The sequence below is a fragment of the Gorilla gorilla genome, chromosome 4 (genome assembly GCF_029281585.2).
Source record: "Gorilla gorilla gorilla isolate KB3781 chromosome 4, NHGRI_mGorGor1-v2.1_pri, whole genome shotgun sequence".
NCBI lineage: Eukaryota > Metazoa > Chordata > Mammalia > Primates > Hominidae > Gorilla > Gorilla gorilla.
Window position 1 is genome coordinate 64,451,690 of NC_073228.2, and position 21,366 is coordinate 64,473,055.

Consider the following 21,366-nt stretch of genomic DNA (forward strand, 5'->3'; position numbering starts at 1 on the left):
ATTAGACATTTCCAATTGCCTTGTCCCTTCTAGCCAACAGAGCTTGACTGGAGGTAAGTGGTGAGGAAAGGGACCAAGTGCTCTTTTTTTTAAATTTTTTTTTTGAGACAGAGTCTTGCTCTGTTGCCTAGGCTGGAGTGCAGTGGCGCGGTCTTGGCTCACTGCAAGCTCCGCCTCCTGGGTTCAGACCGTTCTCCTGCCTCAGCCTCCTGAGTAGCTGGGACTACAGGTGGCCACCACCGCGCCCGGCTAATTTTTTGTATTTTTAGTAGAGACGAGGTTTCACCGTGTTAGTCAGGATGGTCTTGATCTCCTGACCTCATGATCCTCCCACCTTGGCCTCCCAAAGTGCTGGGGTTACAGGCGTGAGCCACCGCGCCCGGCAAGGCCAAGTGCTCTTAATTTTTTTCCTTTCCCAGGCTAATCTGTGAGGTGAGCTTATGTAAGATCAACAGCAAAGTTCTAAAGAGTGGTCAGCTGGTAAGTATGCCATGATCATTCAGATACCTCATTTCCTCCTGGGCGTAAAGTGTGAAGGAGCTTAGGGCTTACATCCTAGGTTCTTTGACCTTAGGGGGTTCCCTCAAGTTAGTACCCAGTGTTCCAGATCACTACATTTTGACCTAAAGCTTCCAAACTTTCTTACATACACCTTAGAGGCTTATCATCCCCACAGGAGGACACCTGCCTAGTGGAGCTTTCACTGGCCCTGGACCTGTGTCTAAAGGTGGGCATTAGCAGTCGGCATCTCACTGCTGTCACTGTGGATGTGTGGACACTCCATGCTGAACTGCATGAGGGCCTCTTCCAAAGCCAACTGCTGTGCCAGGGCCCAAGCCTAGCATCTAAGCCTGTTGCCTGTTCAGGTAAAGCCCCAGTGATTGAGCTTCTTGGCTGCCTTGTTCTCAGGGTTTGTTTTGGAAGTAGAAAAAATAGTGGTCTCACTGCTTATTTAGATGTGATTCACTAGTCACCATGGACTTTGACCCTAAGGATAGTTAGAGGAAATAGGGCATTTGCTTGTGCTGAGTGGCAGAACCAACATTGAGTGGGCACCTATCATGAGTTAGACCAGTACTATGGGTTTTTTTTTTTCCTTTTTTTTTTTTTTAAAAAAAAAAAAGGATGGAGTCTTGCTCTGTCACCCAGGCTGGAGTGCAATGGCGTGATCTCGGCTCACTGCAACCTTTAACCTTCTGGGTTCAAGCGATTCTCCTCCCTCAGCCTCCTGAGTAGCTGGGATTACAGTCATCTGCCACCACGCCTGGCTAATTTTTGTATTTTTAGTAGAGACAGGATTTCGCCATGTTAGCCAGGATGGTCTCGATCTCCTGACCTCGTGATCCGCCAGCCTTGGCCTCCCAAAGTGCTGGGATTACAGGCGTGAGCCACCATGCCCGGCCTTGTACTATGTTTTATATACAGTTGACCACTGAACAACACAGGTTTGAGCTATGCAGATCCACTTATGTGGATTTTTTTCAATAAATACAGTTGGCTCTCCATATCTGTGTGTTCCGCATCCACAAGCAAGTGTGGATGGAAAATGCCAATATTTGCAGGATATGAAACTCACCAATATGGAGGGCTGACTTTTTGTATACATGAGTTCCCACAGGGACAACTGCTGGACTTGAGTATGTGCGGACTTTGGTATCTGCAGAGGGTCCTGGAACCAAAGCTCCAAGGATACCAAAGGATGACTGTATATTCTCTAACTAAATCCTCAGCATTTCACAAATAAGGAAACTGAAGCCTAGGAAGGTTAGCTGGGTAACTTGACTGAAGTCATATAGGCAGTCAGTAGTAAAAATGAGGTTTAAATTATTTGGCCCTAAGGTCCACATTCTTTTCATTTACCAACCTGCTCCTTGTACTCTTTAGGTTTTTGGAGACTGGAGAAAGAAGTACTGCAGGTGCCTGGATCTCTGGGGCATTCGCCTTATGGTCCATCCAGCTTAGGCATTTGCTTAGCCTACTTTATGTGGGAGGATTTGACCATAGAGGCCAGGGCATTTCGGGAGAATTGGGAGTGTTAAGAATTGATGGTTCTTATGTTATTCATTCATATTTTCAGAGGTGACAGAAAACTTAGTTGAGCCAACTCTGCCTGGCCTATTCCTTCTCCAGCAGCTGCCAGACCAGGTCAAGGTTAAGATGGAGAACACAAGCGTGGTATTGTCCATGAATAGTCAAAAGAGGTGAGGTCTCTCCTGACACAGAAGATGGGAGAGTGATAGTGGGAGCTGTATGTTGGTATCTCTGTAACCAGCCCAGTAGTTGCTGAGCTTGTCTATGGGGAGAAAGGAAGTAGAAATGGTTACATCCATGTAGTGTGGGAAGAACAAAAAAAAATTATTATTATTTTTGAGACGGAGTCTTGCTCTGTTGCCCAGGCTGGAGTTCAGTGGTGCGATCTTAGCTCACCACAACCTCCGCCTCCCAGGTTCAAGCAATTCTCCTGCCTCAGCCTCCTGAATAGCTGGGATTATAGGCACGTGCCACCACGCCTGGCTAATTTTTTGTATTTTAGTAGAGGCGGGGTTTGCACTGTGTTGGCCAGGATGGTCTCGATCTCCTGACCTCGTGATCCCCCTGCCTTGGCCTCCCAAAAGGCTGGGATTACAAGCGTGAGCCACTGCGCCTGGCCAAAAAATAATTACTTTTAAAAAATAAAAGTAAAAGAAGTAGGAATGGCATTCCACATCTTCCTGAGCTGGAATCTGTCTCGGTCCAGGCACCTGACTTGGACTCTGAAGCTGCTGCAGTTCCTGTACCACCGTGATGAGGATCAGCTGCCCCTTCGAAGCTTCACAGCAAACTCTGATATGGCACAGATGAGCACTGAACTCCTGCTGGAAGGTTCATGGGTCGGGGTACTGGTACTGAGCGAGAATGGGAGGACTAGATACTCTCTTTGCTCATGCCCCATATGGTCTCCTTAATCTAATCTCAGTGTAACTGGGGAGTGGAAGGAGGGAACATACTGAGAGAAAATAGCCCCAGCTCACAAGTTTTGATGACAGTCTGTTTATCCCTTTGCCGGCTTCAGACCCTCCCAGTTTTACCTCTTGCCCTTCCAGTGCTCTCCTCTGATCTGTCCTCTGGCCTCTTACAGATGGGTTGTTGTTGTCCCAGAGTCGCCAACGCATTGTCTGCCTCAACTCCCTCAAGGCTAGTGTGCAGGTGTGATGATTGTGGTACCAAGAATTGTTCCTTTCTCTATTCTCCCGCTACATTATTTCATTTTGAGTTTGTGAAATAAAACCCAAGCCCACAGTTCTGGTCTTCTTATTCAGGTGACCACCATTGACCTCTCAGCCTCCCTAGTTCTGAACACTTGCATCATTCACTACCGGCACCAGGAATTCTCTCACTGGCTGCACCTGCTAGCACTGGAAACCCAAGGGTCTAGTTCACCCGTTCTAAAGCAAAGGAAAAAAAGGTCAGTCTGATCTTTTTCAGCCACCTTCTTGTCAGTTGGATTCTCTGGGATTCTTTTGGTCCAAATTGGCATCCTGTGTTAAATATGTATTTGGTTGTTTGACCTCCTCAAATCTGAGTCTCAACAGCAATCCTGTTTTATATATCTTTCCCATTAGACTAGACTCCTTGATAGCAGAATGCTGTCCTCTTTGTTTTTATGTCCTCGGTGCTCAGTGTAGTGTTTTATACAAAATAAATGTTTGTTGAACTGAACTTAAATGATAAGGAATGTCTTTGTCTTGCCTGCCTTAGATTGTAAGGTGGCAGTCATGTCTTTCTGTAGTGCTTCTGTTGTGCTGCACAGAGAACTTAAGGTTATGGTTTAGAAGTGATGCTTCTTGGTTATTTTAGGTTCAAGCGTATAGTATTGCTGGTGTTCATTGTATTTGGCCTATGAAAATGATAATTTTATATGAGTCAACCTAATATCTTTCTGGGGTTCCTGCAGATTACCATTAAGAGTAGCAATAAACTGATGAGTTCAGCCTTTTATCTTCTAGGTGTATCTCGTCCTAAGAATCACAATAAAACTCTGAATTCTCACTCTGATTGTGAGAGCTTCAGAAACTGTTCCATGATAGGAAGCTGCAGTTCTTTTCTTACCAAACAATGATGTCTTGTTCCTATGCAGAACCTTCCCCCAAATCCTGGCTCCCATCATCTTTAGCACCTCCATCTCCAATGTCAACATTTCCATTCAACTTGGAGATACACCACCTTTTGCCTTGGGATTCAATTCTATCTCTCTGGGTAAGGCTCTCAGATGGAATGGGAACAAGAATCTGTCCGTTAGTGGAGCTAGGCCCAATTGATGGCCACAGTGGCTCCATGCAATCCCTCTTTCTCACCTTTGTTCAGATTACCAGCACCTCAGGCCACAAAGCATCCATCAGCGGGGCGTCCTAACTGTGGACCACCTCTGCTGGCGTGTGGGCAGTGACTCCCACATTCAGCGGGCGCCACACCCACCCAATATGCATGTTTGGGGTGAGGCACTTGTTGTGGACTCCTTCACACTACAGGTAGGTGAGGGCTTTGGTGAATAGGGGCCTGCACAGCTTTCCTCATCCTGTCATGCATCAGAGCGCTGAGCATCCTAATGCAGCAGGAAGTGCATTAGGGCATTATAAAACTGTGTGCCTGCATACTTCTAATGGGAACCGTCTGCTTCTTCTCTAGGGTAGCTATAACCAGCCTCTGGGCCTGTCCAGCACCCAGTCAGATACCCTTTTTCTTGATTGTACCATTCGAGGACTTCAGGTGGAAGCATCAGATACCTGTGCCCAATGTCTGTCTCGTATCTTATCCCTGATGGGTCCACAATCTGGGAAGTCAGCTGTCTCTAGGCACTCTTCATTTGGGGAATCTGTGTCATTACTGTGGAAGGTGGACTTGAAGGTCGAAGACATGAACTTGTTTACCCTTTCTGCCTTGGTTGGTAAGTGGGACAAGGAGTCTATACTGAAGTGTGCTACTTGGGAGACTGAGGCAGGAGAATCACTTCAACCCAGGAGGCAGAGTTTGCAGTGAGCTGAGATGGTGCCACTGCACTCCAGCCTGGGCAAATGAGCGAGACTCTGTCTCCAAAAAATAAAATAAAATAAGTAAATAAATATACTGAAGTGTGTAGTGTGTAACCTTAGCAGATTATGTTGGTTTAGTCTGCTCCTCATTTAATGAAGCTGATTATCTGGAATTTTTCTAAATTAGAGGCACGAGATGCTTGAAAGTCTTGCATAAATATTAGACTTCTTGGTATTTCTTAAGGGCTTATGAAAGGCAAGTACTAAGCAAGACATATAAGAAAAAGCCTTGATCTAGTCAAGAGAGATCCATATAACTTTTTATTTCCTTGTGTGTTTAGTTCTAGAGAGTAAATGGTATGTCTCTGTGCAATTTGTAGGAGTTAAGGAACAACTTTGACTCTGCCGAATCTAGTTAGGTTAAGATGGGAAAGGGAAAGTTTACTTAAAACCTAAGAAATGAACTTAGGGAGGCATGAGGAATAAAGATAATTAAGGGAATAAGTGAGAAAGGCGAGTGAGGACTGTTGTTGCCCTTTGAGAGCCGGGAACCAAGGCTGACATGGTTTCTGGTTGTTAGGTGCTTCAGAGGTACGACTGGACACCCTAACTATCCTGGGCAGTGCAGAGACCTCCACTGTGGGGATTCAAGGACTTGTGTTAGCGCTGGTGAAATCAGTCACGGAGAAGATGCAACCCTGTTGCAAGGCCCCTGACATCCCTACCCCAGTGCTCAGCCTTTCCATGCTCTCCGTCACCTATCACAGCAGCATCCGCTCTCTGGAGGTAATGTTCCTGTGGAGAGGTGGGGCCAGGCTGGTTTTTTCCTCAGCTTAGAGCCTTTCTCTGTCTTTTTTTTTTTTTTCTTGTCTTTTCCCAAAACAGAGTGTCACATGTTGCCCAGACTGGTCTTAAACTACTGGGCTCAAGCATCCTCCTATCTTGGCCTCCCAAAGTGCTGGGATTACAGGTGTGAGCCACCACGCCCAGCCTCTCTTTTTAACTCATGTTGTGAAACTGGTTTCATGAGAAATATGACACCTGATCTTCTTTATTTTTTCTAGCTCGTATGTTTTTAACTTTTTGTGGAATTTAAAATACATACAAAACTAGAGAGAATATATAAGCTTTTGTATACCAAGGTTCAATAATTACCAATTCATGACCAACTTCTTTTAATTATACTGTCACCAATTTCCCCTGCCTCAGGCTCTGGGATTATTTTGAAGTAGGTAAGTACGTATCAGACATATATAATTTCAACTATAAATATTTCACTATGCATCTCTGAAAAATAAGGGGCTTTTTAAAAAGAATGATCTGGTGTTATTTTGCTGAAGCCCTCGGCCCATTAAAAGACTGGAAGGAGTCAGAAGATAGAGGCACTGGCAGGTTTTGAGAGGCTTTCCAGTATCTTTATCCTCAGGGTAACAGATGGACATGGGACCCTCTTAGGAGGAGGGTGGGGCGTTAGTTCCTCCTTGTTAGACTTCACCTTCCTTTGGAAACTGAAGAGTTTCCTTTTTAGAGACTAGAACTTGAGAATTTTATGTCCTGGAATTTTACTTTTCTCTGTCCACTTAGCTATTCAGAAGCTGACAAAGACACTACTCTCTCCTTGAGGCATACTTTTACGTAAGTCAGCTGCCATATTGACTTGTGTGCTCAGTACTTTATTATGCTATATTTTGAGAATTAAATTGATGCAATCAACTCATGAAACATTTTCAAGTTGACTGTTGCAGTGGTTGCTAGACAGTGTAGTTGCTGATAGAAAGGTAACTCATAAGCAGAAACATGAAGCCAGATGATTTATTGAGTACCTGCTGTCTATACTGAGTATACTATGGTAGGTACCAAAGAATTAATACACATGGCCCCTATTTTCAGACAATTTAGAATCCAGTTGAAGAGAACTTAAAAAGTGTAAGTGCTCTTAAATGTCAGACACTATCAACTGTCAGCTCAGCACATTAGTGCTAACAGGAACAAAGCAAGGCAGTAATTAATGTGATTACTCAGGAACAACTGGGTGGAGATGGTTCTTGAGCCAGGTATGCATGTATCATAGTCCTTGCCATCTCTACTGTTTTGCGACATGGTAATTGACAGATCCTTTTCTTCTGCTCCCTAAAGGTTCAGTGTGGTGCAGGGCTGACCTTACTTTGGAGCCCCCCAGATCACATGTACCTGTACCAGCATGTCCTGGCCACTCTACAGTGCCGAGACCTACTAAAAGCCACTGTGTTTCCTGAGACTGTACCATCCCTTGCACTAGAGACTTCAGGAACTACTTCTGAGCTAGAAGGCCGTGCCCCTGAGCCATTACCCCCAAAGCGGCTGCTAAACCTAACCCTGGAGGTGAGCACAGCCAAGCTCACAGCTTTTGTAGCTGAGGACAAGTTCATTACCCTGGCTGCAGAGAGTGTGTCACTGAGCCGGCATGGAGGTTCCCTGCAGGCATACTGTCCAGAGCTGGCTGCTGGCTTTGATGGCAATAGTATCTTCAACTTCAAGGAGGTGGAGGTGCAGCTGCTACCTGAGCTGGAAGAGATGATCCTCCACCGGAACCCCTTCCCTGCGCTGCAGACCCTCCGGAACCGTGTTTGGCTCCTCTCCTTCGGCTCAGTCTCGGTGGAGTTTCCTTATCAGTATGACTTTTCTCGAACTCTAGATGAGGCTGTGGGAGTTCAGAAGTGGCTGAAGGGACTGCATCAAGGGACTCGTGCTTGGGCCTCTCCAAGCCCTGTTCCACTCCCACCTGATCTACTCTTAAAGGTTCAGCACTTCTCATGGGTTTTCTTGGATGATATTTTTGAGGTGAAACTTCATGATAACTACGAGCTGATGAAGGATGAAAGTAAGGAGAGTGCCAAAAGACTACAGCTACTGGATGCTAAAGTGGCTGCCCTTCGGAAGCAGCATGGGGAGTTGTTGCCTGCCCGCAAAATTGAGGAGCTCTATGCCTCTTTGGAACGCAAAAACATTGAAATCTACATCCAGCGTTCCCGTCGTCTCTATGGCAACACACCCATGCGCCGGGCACTGCTTACTTGGAGCTTAGCAGGGCTAGAACTGGTAGCTCTGGCAGATGCCTCCTTCCATGGTCCTGAGCATGTGGTAGAACAGGTTCAAGAGCTTGATCCAGGCAGCCCTTTTCCCCCTGAGGGATTAGATCTTGTCATTCAGTGGTGTCGAATGCTCAAGTGCAATGTCAAGACCTTTCTGGGTAAGTAGTGTTTCCTTTATTTGCAGACCCCGTGTTTGCCCGCTGAGCTCTAGGGAGCTCTCTGAGTGATTTCAGAGGAACTAGGTTATATTGGGAACTGTGCCGTTTTGGGTGGGTGGAGTGGGATGGGTGGGCTTCCCTTCCCTTTCTTTGTTCCTGAATTTCACCGTGAAATTGCTTGGCTAACATAAAGGGAAAGCTAACACAGTCATCTTTAAGGTTATTGTGTCTCTTGGATCTCAGTGCTATGCCCTTAACCACCTGCTCCAGGGTCACTGTCATTTTTCAGCTTGCTGTCAACTGCCTGCCCTTGTTCTCTCAATTGACTTTGTAAATATAGATGGGTAAAATAGTGGTGAGGAAAAAGATAGGCCCGAGAGTGCTCAGACTGCCCCTGAGTAGCCAGTGTGTACCCTTCCTCTGGTAACAGTTCGGATCAGGGACTATCCACGGTACCTGTTTGAGATCCGTGACTGGCGGCTAATGGGTCGACTTGTGGGCACCGAGCAGAGTGGTCAGCCTTGCTCCCGTCGGCGTCAGATCTTGCACTTGGGGCTTCCATGGGGTAACGTGGCAGTGGAGAGGAACATGCCCCCACTCAAATTCTACCATGACTTTCACTGTGAGTAGAGATGAGGCAGTTGGTTTGGCTGAGGGACATTTGTGATGGGTGAAATGGGAGGTGAGCTGAGACCCTTCTGGAGTGAAGGAGGAAGAGAGGGGTAATGTTGTGAACAAGTTATAGCCTTTGTTCCTCTACCCCAGCGGAAATATTCCAGTACACAGTGGTGTGGGGCCCATGCTGGGATCCAGCCTGGACACTAATTGGCCAGTGTGTGGACCTCTTGACCAAGCCCTCAGCTGACCCCAGCCCACCTTTGCCCTGGTGGGACAAGAGCCGTCTTCTGTTCCATGGAGACTGGCACATGGACATTGAACAGGCGAACCTGCATCAGCTGGCCACTGAGGTGAGGGGTGTCATGATACTTTTATCCTATCAGGATGGTATGGTTGAGGTCTGTATAGCACATGTGGGAAGAGAGAAAGGTGCTGATTTGGGAGATGAGGATGGTTTTCTTACCTATATCTCACCAAGTTCTCGGGGGTGGTCATAGGATCCATACAACACAACTGAAAATATGCACTGGGAGTGGAGCCACCTGTCTTTTCATTGGAAACCTGGTCAGTTTGTGTTCAAGGGTGACTTGGATATCAACGTGAGAACAGCCTCTAAGTGAGTGGAGTGAAGGGAGGGTCCTCCATGGGGTGAGGGGCTCAGGTTGGAGGGAGGGGGAAGAGCCAAGGGGAAGTGAGTGACCAGGGCACTAAGGGCTGGGGTTCCATTGTGAGGCAGGTATGACGACTGCTGCTTCCTTCACCTGCCTGACCTCTGCATGACACTGGACCTGCAGTGGCTGTGCCATGGGAACCCCCATGATCACCATAGTGTCACTCTGCGGGCCCCAGAGTTCCTGCCTGAGGTGCCCTTGGGCCAGCTTCATGACTCCTACCGGGCCTTTCGCTCGGAGAACCTCAATCTCTCCATCAAGATGGATCTGACTCGGCACAGTGGAAGTGAGGCTTGGGCCTGGGGCAGTGGGGAGGAAGGGCTGGGAGGACGGGCATGGATGCTGGGGACTTTAGCTTGACCCTCTGGGGAGGGGAGGGGAGAAGGGCAAGGGAGAATCTAGGTTAGGACCTTTTTTTTTGTTTTTTGGCAGGGGAAAGGGTTGGTGTCTTAGTCCTTTTTGGCTGCTATAACAGTAATACCACAAGTTTGGTAGCTTATAAACAACAAGCATTTATCTCTCCCAGTTCTGGAGGCTTGAAAGTCGAAGATCAAAAAGAGCTGATAGATTCAGTGTCAGTGAGGGCCCATTCCTCATAGATGGTGCCTTTTTGCTGTGTCCTAATATGGTGGAAGGAGTCAGTGAGCTCCCTTGGACTACTTTTAAAAGGGCACTAATCCTATTCATGAAGGCTCCACCGTCATGATCTAGTGACCTCCCAGAGGCCCACCTCTTAACATCATTACCTTAGGGGTATTTCAGCATGAATTTTGGGGAGATGCAAACATTTAGACCATAGCAGTAGGGGAAAGCAGAGAGCTTAGATCCTTGAAAGAAGAGGGAGTTGGGGATGCTGAATGTGAGGCTAGGTGCTGTTTGGATTTTGGATTTTTAAACCTCTACAACCTGCAGCAAGGGAAGGATTTAGCTTTACCTCTGTGTTTCATCCATAACTAGGAAATGTCTGTCCTTCTCTTTGCAGCAATATCCCAGCCCCGAATTCTGCTATATAGTAGTACCCTGCGCTGGATGCAAAACTTCTGGGCAACTTGGACAAGTGTCACAAGGCCTATCTGCAGGGGAAAGCTCTTCAATAACCTGAAACCCAGCAAGAAGAAACTTGGTCAGCACTACAAGCAACTTTCCTATACAGCCCTCTTTCCCCAGCTGCAGGTAAGGCATTGATGTCCCTGCTGACATCTTCACTTTATTCTGCTTCTAGTTTTCTTGTTTCTCATATTGAGTCCCTTAATCATCCCTCTCATGCCATCCTTTGTTAATGTTATGCTCTCTTGTTGCCAGGTACATTATTGGGCCTCATTTGCCCAGCAACGGGGCATCCAGATTGAGTGCAGTCAGGGCCATGTCTTCACTCGGGGGACTCAGCGGCTTATACCTCAAGGTAAAATGAAAGACTCCTTTCATTTCTCCTATCCTGTTCCTTGTTTTTCCCTTCTCAGTTCCATTCCCCTCCTCCATCTTTGTCTTACACTATCCTCTGAACTGGTCAGCATGGTCTCTGCGTGCCTCTTTTTCTCAGCAGGCACAGTGATGCGGCGCCTTATCTCTGATTGGAGTGTTACCCAGATGGTGAGTGACCTAAGTCAGGTGACCGTTCACCTGATGGCCTCACCCACTGAAGAGAATGCTGATCACTGTCTTGATCCCTTGGTAACAAAGACCCACCTGCTGAGCTTGTCCTCCCTCACCTACCAACGGCATAGCAATCGCACAGCTGAAGAGGTACTCCCTGACACACTTTCTTTATTACCTTATTTGTATTAGTAGGTATCTCAGCCTACTTGGGCTGCCATAACAAAATACCAGAGACTGGGAGGTTTATACAACAAAAATTTATTTATGAGTTTTGGATACTGGGAAGTCCAAGATCAGGGTGCCCGCATGGTTGGGTTCTGGTGAGGGCTGTCTTCCTGGCTTGCAGATGGCTGCCTTGTGTCTGTCCTCACATGGCAGAGAGGGAGAGAGAGCACAAGTGTGCACGAGTGCTCTGGTTTCTCTTATTGTAAAAGCACTGATTCTGTCATGAGTGCCCCACCCTCGTGACCTCATGTCATTACCTCCCAAAGGCCCATCTCCACATACTGTTACATTGGGGGTTAGGACTTCAACATATGAATTTGGGGGGAACACAGTAAAGTCCATAGGAGTAGGTTGCAGATTAAGTCCCTGGTAAGGTTTCTCATATATTCCAAGCATGTATGTCATTACTTTATGACAAACTCATTTGGTTTAGCTGTATCAGCATCCTTCTTTTTGAAAATACTTTTTCTTTCTCTCCTAAAAATAGTATCTTACTCTTTAGGAAATAGAGTAAAATTTTTTCCTAACACTGAAAAAAAAATTGGTACTGCCTTTCCCCCAGTTAGGGAAGGATTTTAAGTTGAAATTCTCAAGTCATTTAAAATACAGTGGGGGAGGGATGGGTGCGGTGGCTCATGCCTGTAATCCCAGCACTTTGGGAGGCCAAGGCGGATGGATCATTTGAAGTCAGGAGTTCGAGACTAGCCTGACCAACATGGTGAAACCCCATCTCTACTAAAAGTACAAAAGAATTAGCTGGGAATGGTGGTACATGACCGTAGTTCCAGCTACTTGGGAGGCTGAGGCAGGAGAATCTCTTGAACCCGGGAGGTGGAGCTTGCAGAGAGCTGAGGTCACACCAGTGCGCTCCAAGCTGGGTGACAGAGCAAGATGCTGTCTCCAAAATGCAAAAAAAAAAAAAAAAAAAAAATACAGTGGGGGCTGGGCTCAGGTGGCTCATGCCTGTAATCCCAACACTTTGGGAGGCTGAAGCAGGTGGATTGCTTGAGCTCAGGAGTTTGAGACCAGCCTGGGCAACATGAGGAAACCCTGTCTCTACCAAAAATACAAAAAATTATCTGGGTGTGGTGGCATGTGCCTGTGGTCCCAGCTACTCGGGAGGCTGAGGTGGGAAGATGGCTGGAGTCTGGGAAATCGAGGCTGCAGTGAGCCATGACCGCATCACTGCTCTCCAGCCTGGGTGACAGAGTGAGACCCCATCTCAAAAATAAATAGGCAAAGTGTGATGGCTCATGCCTGTAATCCCAGCACTCTGGGAGGCCAGGGTGGGTGGATCCCTTGAGCTCAAGAGTTCCAGACCAGCTTGGGCAACATGGTGAAACCCTGTTTCTACAAAAAATACAAAAAAATTAGCCAGGCATGGTGGCGTGCACCTGTAGTCCTAGCTATTCAGGAGGCTGAGGTAGGAGGATGGCTTGAGCCCAAGAGGCAGAGGTTGTAGTGAGCCAGGATTGCACCATTAAGGCTGGGTGCAGTGGCTCACACCTGTAATCCCTACACTTTGGGAGGCTGAGGCAGATGGATCACTCGAGGTCAGGGGTTTGAGACCAGACTGGCCAACATGGTGAAACCCTGTCTCTACTAAAAATACAAAAATTAGGCCAGGTGCAGTGGCTCACGACTGTAATCCCAGCACTTTGGGATGCCAAGGTGGGCGGATCATTTGAGGTCAGCAGTTTGAGACCAGCCTGGCCAATATGGTGAAACCCCATCTCTACTAAAAAATACAAAAATTTGCTGGGCGTGGTGGCAGGTGCCTGTAATCCGAGCTACGTGGGAGGCTGAGGCAGGAGAATCGCTTGAACCCAGGAAGTGGAGGTTGCAGCCAGCTGAGATCGCACCACTGCCTTCAGCCTGGGCGACAAGAGTGAGACTCTGTTTCCAAAAAATAAATAAATAAATAAATAAAAAATAAATAAATTAGCCAGGTGTGGTAGCACATACCTGTAATCCCAGGTACTTGGAGACTGAAGCATGAGAATCGCTTGAACCTGGGGAGGCAGAGGTTGCAGTTAGCCAAGATCATGCCACTGCACTCCAGCGTGGGTGATGGAGTGAGACTCTGTCTCAAAAAAAAAAAAAAAAAAAAAATCACACCACTGCACTTCAGCCTGGGAGACAGAACCAGATTCTGTCTCAAATAAATAAATAAAAATAAATAAATATATTTAAAAAATAAAATGGGGCCAGGCACAGTGGCTTGTGCCTGTAGTCCCAGCTACTTGGGAGACTAAGGCAGGAAGATTGCTTGAAGCCAGCAGTTCAAGACCAGTCTGGACAAAATAGACTCCATTTCTTAAAAAAAAAATTTTAGAGGAACTCTAAAAACGTTTTTTGATAACGAATAAAATACAGTAGGTATAGTTTGAATGTAATATAATATAAAAGCCAAGACCACTTAGTTTTTCTTTCTCCAGGGTCTGTCTCCTCACCATGCCCAGTGAATTTCTTTTTTTTTTTTTGAGACTGCGTGTCTCGCTGTCGCCTGGGCTGGAGTGCAGTGGTGTGATCTCGGCTCACTGCAACCTCCGCCTGCCAGGTTCAAGCGATTCTCCTGCCTCAGCTTCCTGAGTAGCTGGGATTACCAGTGCCAGCCACCATGCCCAGCTAATTTTTTGTATTTTTAGTAGAGATGGGGTTTCACCAGGTTGGCCAGGCTGGTCCCAAACTCCTGATCTCGTGATTTGCCCGCTTCGGCCTCCCAAAGTGCTGGGATTACGGGCATGAGCCATGGCATCTGGCCAACAGGTTTCTTATTCAACAAACTTTTATCACTGCCTCTGTGGCACTGGGGGCAATTTCCACGCTACCCTGAAGTCCTTTTCCTGTTTCTTAGGAGCTCTCTGCTCGTGATGGGGATCCTACCTTTCATACACATCAGCTACACTTAGTAGATTTACGGATTTCCTGGACAACTACCAATCGAGACATTGCCTTTGGGTTATATGATGGGTACAAAAAGGCAGCTGTACTCAAACGTAATCTCTCTACTGAGGCCCTGAAGGGGTTAAAGATTGATCCACAGATGCCAGCCAAAAAGCCAAAGCGGGGTGTCCCAACTAGTGCCTCAGCCCCACCTCGTGTTAACACTCCCAGCTTCAGTGGACAACCTGATAAGGGGTCATCAGGAGGTAAGCTCGGGGAGATGAGACTTTTTGGGTTTGGGTTTAGAACATGGATATGGGCTTGGACAGGAGTTTGAAAAGGACTGAGTCATGGTGCTTCTATCTAGGTAAAGAAGTGAAACTATTATTTTTCCTTCTTAGGCCACCTAAGTCTTACATATTAAGTAACAGTGATGTTGGGGCATTAAATGGTCTGGTCCTATGGCCAGAAGAGAATCAGAAGGGGAGTGTTGGAGCCAAAACAAGATGAGTAAGGGAAAGAAGCAAAGTGGTAAATGCCATAAGAGAGAAATAAAAGAAAATGGGAGTTGGATGGGCCCAGTGGCTCACTCCTGTAATTCCAGCACTTTTGGAGGCCGAGGTGGGTGGGTCACTTGAAGTCAGGAGTTCAAGAGCAGCCTGGCCAACATGGCAAAACCCCATCTCTACTAAAAATAATACAAAAAAAATTAACCAGGCATGGTGGCAAGTACCTGTAATCCCAGCTACTCGGGAGGCTAAGGCACGAGAATCGCTTGAGCCCAGGAGGTGGAGGTGATAGAGCAGGACTCCATCTAAAAAAAAAAAAAGAATATGGGGCCGGGCGCGGTGGCTCACGCCTGTAATCCCAGTACTTTAGGAGGCTGAGGTGGGTGGGTCAGGAGATCGAGACTATCCTGGCTAACACGGTGAAACCCCATCTCTACTAAAAATACAAAAAAATTAGCCGTGCATGGTGGCGGGTGCTTGTAGTCCCAGCTACTTGGGAGGCTGAGGCAGGAGAATGGCATGAACCCGGGAGGCAGAGCTTGCAGTGAGCCTAGATCGCACCACTGCACTCCAGCCTGGGCGACAGAGCAAGTCTCTGTCTCAAAAAAAAAAAAAAAAAAAAAAAAAGAGTTATTGCTGACAGGAGTGAAGGGGGGAATACCATCAGGGGAGGGTTTATTGAGGAAGTAGCATTTGAGCCAGGCCTTGAAAGCCTAGTATGGTTTGAACATGTAGAAATGGGGTAGAAGGGCAATCAATGCAGAGGGAATAATCTGAGTAGGAGTGGAGTTTGAAAGCTTAGTGTGTTCAAAGCAGAGTCTTGAGTGGAAAAACCCAAACTCAAAAGTGTTTTTTCTATTCCCTCACTTGAAAACAATTGACACAGAAGACTTCTGTGACCAAATGTGTGGGAATTTTTCCCAACCAATAAGCGAGCAAGCAATTCTGCAGTGGACACCAGTTGGGTGTCCTCTAATTCAGTTCAATTCTGACACTATCTACCCGGGGACAGCATCAGATTCCAAAGGTTGACGACTCAGTCTCTAAGCCCGCCCCTCTCCTTCATATGCCAGTCACAGGCTCCAGGTTGCTTTATCTGTGCTTCTCACCAACTGGCTATAAACGGGTTCCCACAACCCCCTCCTTGGGGTCAATTAATTTGCTAGAGCAGCTCACAGTACGGAAGGAAACATGTTTACCGGTTTACTGTAAAGGGTATTACAAAGGATATGGATGAAGAGATGCATAGTGCGAGGTATGGGAAGTGGCGGGAAGCTTCTGCGCCCTCCCCAGGCAGGCATGCTATGCCCCAGGGACCTCTACGTGTTCAGCTATCCAGAAGCTCTCCAAACCCTGTCCTTTTGGGTTTTTAATGGAGACTTCATTATGTAGGCATGATTGATTAAACCATTGGCCATTGGTGATTAACTTAGCCTTCAGCCCCTCTCTTCCCAGGAAGTGTGGGTTGGGTGGGGGGCTGAAAATTATAACCCTCTAATCCTGCCTGGGTCTTTCCAGTGACCAGCCACCATCCGGAAGCTACTTAGGGGCTGCCAGCAACTAGTCAACTCAGCACACAAAAAGACCTCACTTAGGAGGCACTAATGATTTTAGATTTTATATGCCAGGAAGCAGGGAAGACCAAATATATATTTCACAGTATCACAGAGAGTAAACAGTCTCTTTTAGTAGACAGAGAGTAACTAAGGGAGAGGAGTGAGAGAAAGGACTGGAAAGGAAAGGTGGGGTAGATCATCAAAGACCTTTCATATAGGGCTAAGGAGTTTTTGGTCCTTGTACAGTAGGCAGTGGTGAACTACTGAATGTTTTTGAATATGGGTGTGTCATTGTTTTACTTTTATGAAGACAGATCTGGGAGTAGTGTGTAGGAGGATTGGAGAGGAAGAAACTGGAGGTGGGGAGACAAATTAGGAAACTATCATGGTGTCTCAGTAAGAAGCATTGAGGGCTGGGGCCAGGCATGGTGGCTCACGCCTGTAATCCCAGCACTTTGGGAGGCCGAGGCAGGCGGATCACGAGGTCAGGAGCTTGAGACCAGCCTGGCCACCATGGTGAAACCCTGTCTCTACTAAAAATACAAAAATTAGCTGGGCATGGTGGTGTGTGCCTGTAATCCCAGCTACTCGGGAGGCTGAGACGGTAGAATTGCTTGAACCTGGGGGTGGAGGTTGCAGTGAGCCGAGATTGCGCCATTGCACTCCAGCCTGGGCAACAAGAGTGAAACTCCATCTCAAGGGAAAAAAAAAAAGCATTGAGGGCTAGAACTAGGTAGAGGCAGTGGGAGTGGAGTTAAGATGGATGGAAAGATTATTGTGCATATGGGAGAACTGACCACTGGTTGGAAGGAGGAGTTTAAGGGAGAAAATTATAACGACTAGATTTTGAGCCTGATGACTGGCATGATGGTAACAGTAATATCAGAAATAGAGCCTGAGACTAAACAGGTTTGGGAGGTGTAGGATTGTTGAGTTCACATTTGGGCATGCTGAATTTGCGTCACTAGTAGGCTATCAATATAATGTCTAACAAACAGCTGGAAATTAGAGTCTAAAAGCTTAGGGCTAAAGATAGATATTTGGGAATTTCAGCATAGAGGTAAGAGAATATTTTTATGTATTTTTCCATTAAATTTTCTTTTTTCTTTTCTTTTTTTTTTTTTTTGAGACGGAGTCTTGCTCTGTCACCAGGCTGGAGTGCAGTGGCATGATCTCGGCTCACTGCAACCTCCACCTCCTGGATTCAAGCTATTCTTCTACCTCAGCCTCCCAAGTAGCTGGGATTACATGTGCATGCCACCACACCTGGCTAATTTTTGTATTTTTAGTAGAGATGGAGTATCACCATGTTGGCCAGGATGGTCTCAATATCCTGACCTCGTGATCTGCCCACCTCAGCCTCCCAAAGTGCTGGGATTACAGGCGTGAGCCACCGCGCCTGGCCCCATTAAACTTTCATAGCAATCTCATGAGGGAGTTACGCTTTTACAAACAAGTAAACTATGACGCAAAGAGGGCAGACTGCCCAAGGTCACAATACAGGCAGACTAGTCTGATTCTGGAGACTGTGCTCTTAACCATACACTCTGTTAGACAAACCCATTAAGAGAAAGAGTAGGAAAGAGAAGGGAACATGCCAAGGATGGATCTGAGGAGCTTAGACCTGGGAGAAGGAAGAGGGCCTGGAGACATAATCAGGGGAAGCAGCAGACCTCGGAGAACATAATGACATTGATGGCAAGAGAGTGGTTTCAAGTGGAAAAGAGTGGTCAAATAACATGTAAAATAATATGAAATGAAAAAAGAAATAAAATGGGGGTAAGGGAGAGATCATAGAGTAATACCTAAGAGAAAAAAATGTTACCTAGCATTTCTAAGTTTCTGTTGGGAATCTGTTACTTTTATTAAAATTGAAGGGAAAGTGAAATAACCCTTGTTTTGCCTTCATGGGTCAAGGGATGGGCTGGGCTAGAGTTCTAGGTTTGGGAGGATGTATTCTAAGCTCTTACCTAGCCAGATAAATTGAGGGAAGATCAATTTGGCTCTGGAAAGGGAAAAGTCTTTCCCTTTGAGACTGTGACCTTTCCCTGCTTCCTATTTCTCTGCCAGGTGCTTACATGTTGCAGAAGTTAATTGAAGAGACAGATAGGTTTGTAGTGTTCACAGAAGAGGAATCAGGCATGAGTGACCAGTTGTGTGGCATTGCTGCCTGCCAGACGGATGACATATACAACCGAAACTGCCTTATTGAATTGGTCAACTGTCAGGTACCTTCTCTTTACAAGTTACCTCAACATCAGGCTAGATCATGATCATACTGTTCCCCTTCCCCCACCTCTAAATATGAATGGGTGAATAGAGCTCCAAAAAATTTGGCCTTCTCATAGGTATCATAGGTAATCACTTCTATGTCTAAAAGCCAATAAAATTTACTTGGTAAGCCAGCATTAGACCTAGCTGCAGTGGTTGATACTATGTGCTCACTAACCTCATCTTCCTTGGTAGCTTAACTCTGCTTCTATCTCTGGCATAGATGGTTCTTCGTGGAGCAGAGACAGAAGGCTGTGTCATTGTGTCAGCTGCCAAAGCCCAACTGCTGCAGTGCCAGCACCATCCAGCCTGGTATGGTGATACATTGAAGCAAAAGACATCCTGGACTTGCCTCTTGGATGGCATGCAGTACTTTGCCACCACTGAAAGCAGCCCCACAGAGCAGGATGGCCGACAGCTCTGGTTAGAGGTTAGTCAGTGAGTTTGTGAAGGCCCATTATATTCCTGGTTTTCCGTAGACTTTCTAATGGCTGGAAGATTCTTGACAGTAACCTGCTGTTACTAGCTTAAGCAGAATAATGAGGCTAATAACACCTTGAATGTGGGCAATCTCTGGTCTGGAAGCATGTAGTGCTTTTTTTTTTTCCTCATGGTGTTCTATTTCATTGCAAAAGAAACTCTCATTTCTCAGAACTCGTATAAAATGGACTGGAACTGTTTTACTCTTTAAGATTGCTGATCCCTATTAATGTTCACACTAATCAGCAGGCAGCCAAGAAAACAGGCAGTGACTCTGAGAATTTTCAGTAAGTTCACTATCTGCCCTTTCTCTGTCCTCTCATGAAAATGACTGATTGGTTATTTCAGCAAGGCAGTGAGGTTGAATGAAAGACTGCCTAGGAGTCAGGTTATGTGATTTCTAATGATAGCTTTCCCATTATAGTAGCCATGAGCTCTTGGACAAGTCACCTTTAATCGTGAAATGGAATTGATACTTCACCCTCACAAGATTGTTGAAAGGATCACATAAGGTGCTTTGAAAATATAAAGCTTTATTCAGGTGGAAAGTACTCTTATTTTTTTTTTTAAGTCAGTATGTGTGGGGAGGTCTAAGTGTGTGGCAAGGTAATGTGGTTTTGTTTTTTTTGTTTGTTTGTTTTTTGAGACAGAGTCTTGCTTTGTAGCCCAGGCTGGAGTGCAATGGCGCGAACTCAGCTCACTGCAACCTCTGCCTCCCGGGTTCAAGCCATTCTCCTGCCTCAGCCTCCTGAGTAGCTGGGATTACAGGCGTGCCCCACCATGCCTGGCTAATTTTTGTATTTTTAGTAGAGACAGGGTTTCACCATGTTGGCCAGACTGGTCTCACGCTCCTGACCTCGTGATCCACCTGCCTCGGCCTCCCAAAGTGCTGGGATTACAGGCGTGAGCCACCCCACCCAGCCAAGATAATGTTTTTGTTAGATGGTGAGATTGTGAGCAGTTGGCAGAAACAAGGGAAGGAGCCTGTCTTTGCATTGCGTGGTTAATTTTCTTTTCAGCTTCTTGGTAAAACTGAACCAGGTTATATTTTACCCTGTAACTTCTAAGATATAATATCATCAGAATTATTGGAGAGTCTATTGATTATGAGATATGTCTAGGCAATATTGTGCGTTATTACTTATTTAACAGGTGTTAAGTGCCCACATTGTACTGGGCATGGTACACCCCCCATATGAGTTACAGGATTTAGCTGTATCTGGTAAGGACCACAGTGATAAGTCCATTTGCAGTTCTACTTAGTGGGGATAAAACTGATCCCTCTTTTCACCTCCCTGGCTGATGCTTCTTATATCAAGGACCTTAGGGCTTAATCCAGGCAACCTCAAGTGTAATAAGAGGTAATGAGCATTTAGATCAGATGTCAAGCCGTGTAAGGGACCGGTTGTTGGTAATATGAGAAGTCATGCTGATATATAAGAGCTGTGGTTCATTCAGGCAAGCAGTGCTCTTTATCAGTAGTCTTAGGAGGTAAGCACAGGTGTTAACTACCCATGCAGAAGTAGAGTGGATGAGCTATCAGGATCTTTCTGGCATTTTTTGTGACTCTGCTGCTTTTAGGCATGCCTTCTTTTGTGGGTGAATTCTTTCCCCCCGCCCCCCTCAGGCTGCGATACTAGCATTAGAGTGGAACGTCTTGGGCTTAGGTACAAGGGACTTTGATCTGGCCTTTCCTATATTTTTTTGAGACTTGTCAGATCCACCATCTGCTGTGGTCTTCCCATCTCACTCAATGTTATTCACTCTGACTTCAGCTTGGCAGAGTGAATAAAAATTCCCTTCGCCCATGGCAACATTGTCAGAGTGGTTATCTATCTGAAGATAGAAAAAGCAAGAACACAAATGGAACAAATACCAAAATGTGTGGGAAAGTCATTTTTTTTTAATGAGATATTTTGCCCATGACATGATTAGATTTGAACCTTGCTCATTGTTTTTCTGGCTCGAGACCTGTGGGCCTGGCAAAGTGTGCATGTAACTCAGTTGGGTTGGAGATTTTGGGTAGACTGGGGCAAGAGAATGAGACAAGTATGTCCTCTATCCTGGGAGATATGGTTCAAGCTATTCCATGCAGTGGAGGTCCAGATAGTAAGTGTAACTACTTGAAACATGGAGATCTGTCACCCAGTTGTCCAGGACAAGCCACTCTTTTCCCAGGAGCTAAAGTTGCCTGCATCTCTGTCTTCAGGTGAAGAATATCGAGGAGCACCGGCAGCGTAGTCTGGACTCTGTGCAGGAGCTGATGGAGAGTGGGCAGGCAGTGGGCGGCATGGTTACCACAACCACAGGTCAGCC

At 46.3% G+C, this 21,366-nt stretch overlaps 1 protein-coding gene across 3 annotated transcripts in view; it reads left to right on the forward strand.

Annotated features, from left to right (window-relative positions):
* Positions 1-21,366, forward strand: part of BLTP2 (bridge-like lipid transfer protein family member 2) — a 30,692-nt gene that overhangs the window by 2,397 nt on the left and 6,929 nt on the right. The window contains exons 6-27 of one of the 3 annotated variants that reach the window (XM_055388675.2): positions 420-480; positions 677-866; positions 2,078-2,201; positions 2,738-2,862; positions 3,119-3,186; positions 3,300-3,445; positions 4,118-4,236; positions 4,345-4,508; positions 4,666-4,924; positions 5,590-5,795; positions 7,146-8,238; positions 8,669-8,860; positions 9,004-9,206; positions 9,354-9,472; positions 9,593-9,813; positions 10,510-10,700; positions 10,830-10,929; positions 11,068-11,270; positions 14,206-14,500; positions 18,370-18,527; positions 18,794-19,000; positions 21,260-21,359. In XM_055388675.2, the coding sequence (XP_055244650.1) occupies positions 420-480; positions 677-866; positions 2,078-2,201; positions 2,738-2,862; positions 3,119-3,186; positions 3,300-3,445; positions 4,118-4,236; positions 4,345-4,508; positions 4,666-4,924; positions 5,590-5,795; positions 7,146-8,238; positions 8,669-8,860; positions 9,004-9,206; positions 9,354-9,472; positions 9,593-9,813; positions 10,510-10,700; positions 10,830-10,929; positions 11,068-11,270; positions 14,206-14,500; positions 18,370-18,527; positions 18,794-19,000; positions 21,260-21,359 (4,544 nt within the window). Of the gene's footprint in view, positions 1-419; positions 481-676; positions 867-2,077; positions 2,202-2,737; positions 2,863-3,118; positions 3,187-3,299; positions 3,446-4,117; positions 4,237-4,344; positions 4,509-4,665; positions 4,925-5,589; positions 5,796-6,623; positions 6,645-7,145; positions 8,239-8,668; positions 8,861-9,003; positions 9,207-9,353; positions 9,473-9,592; positions 9,814-10,509; positions 10,701-10,829; positions 10,930-11,067; positions 11,271-14,205; positions 14,501-18,369; positions 18,528-18,793; positions 19,001-21,259; positions 21,360-21,366 lie in introns of those variants that run through there. The other 2 variants (XM_055388676.2, XM_055388677.2) reach the window with 2 other exon arrangements.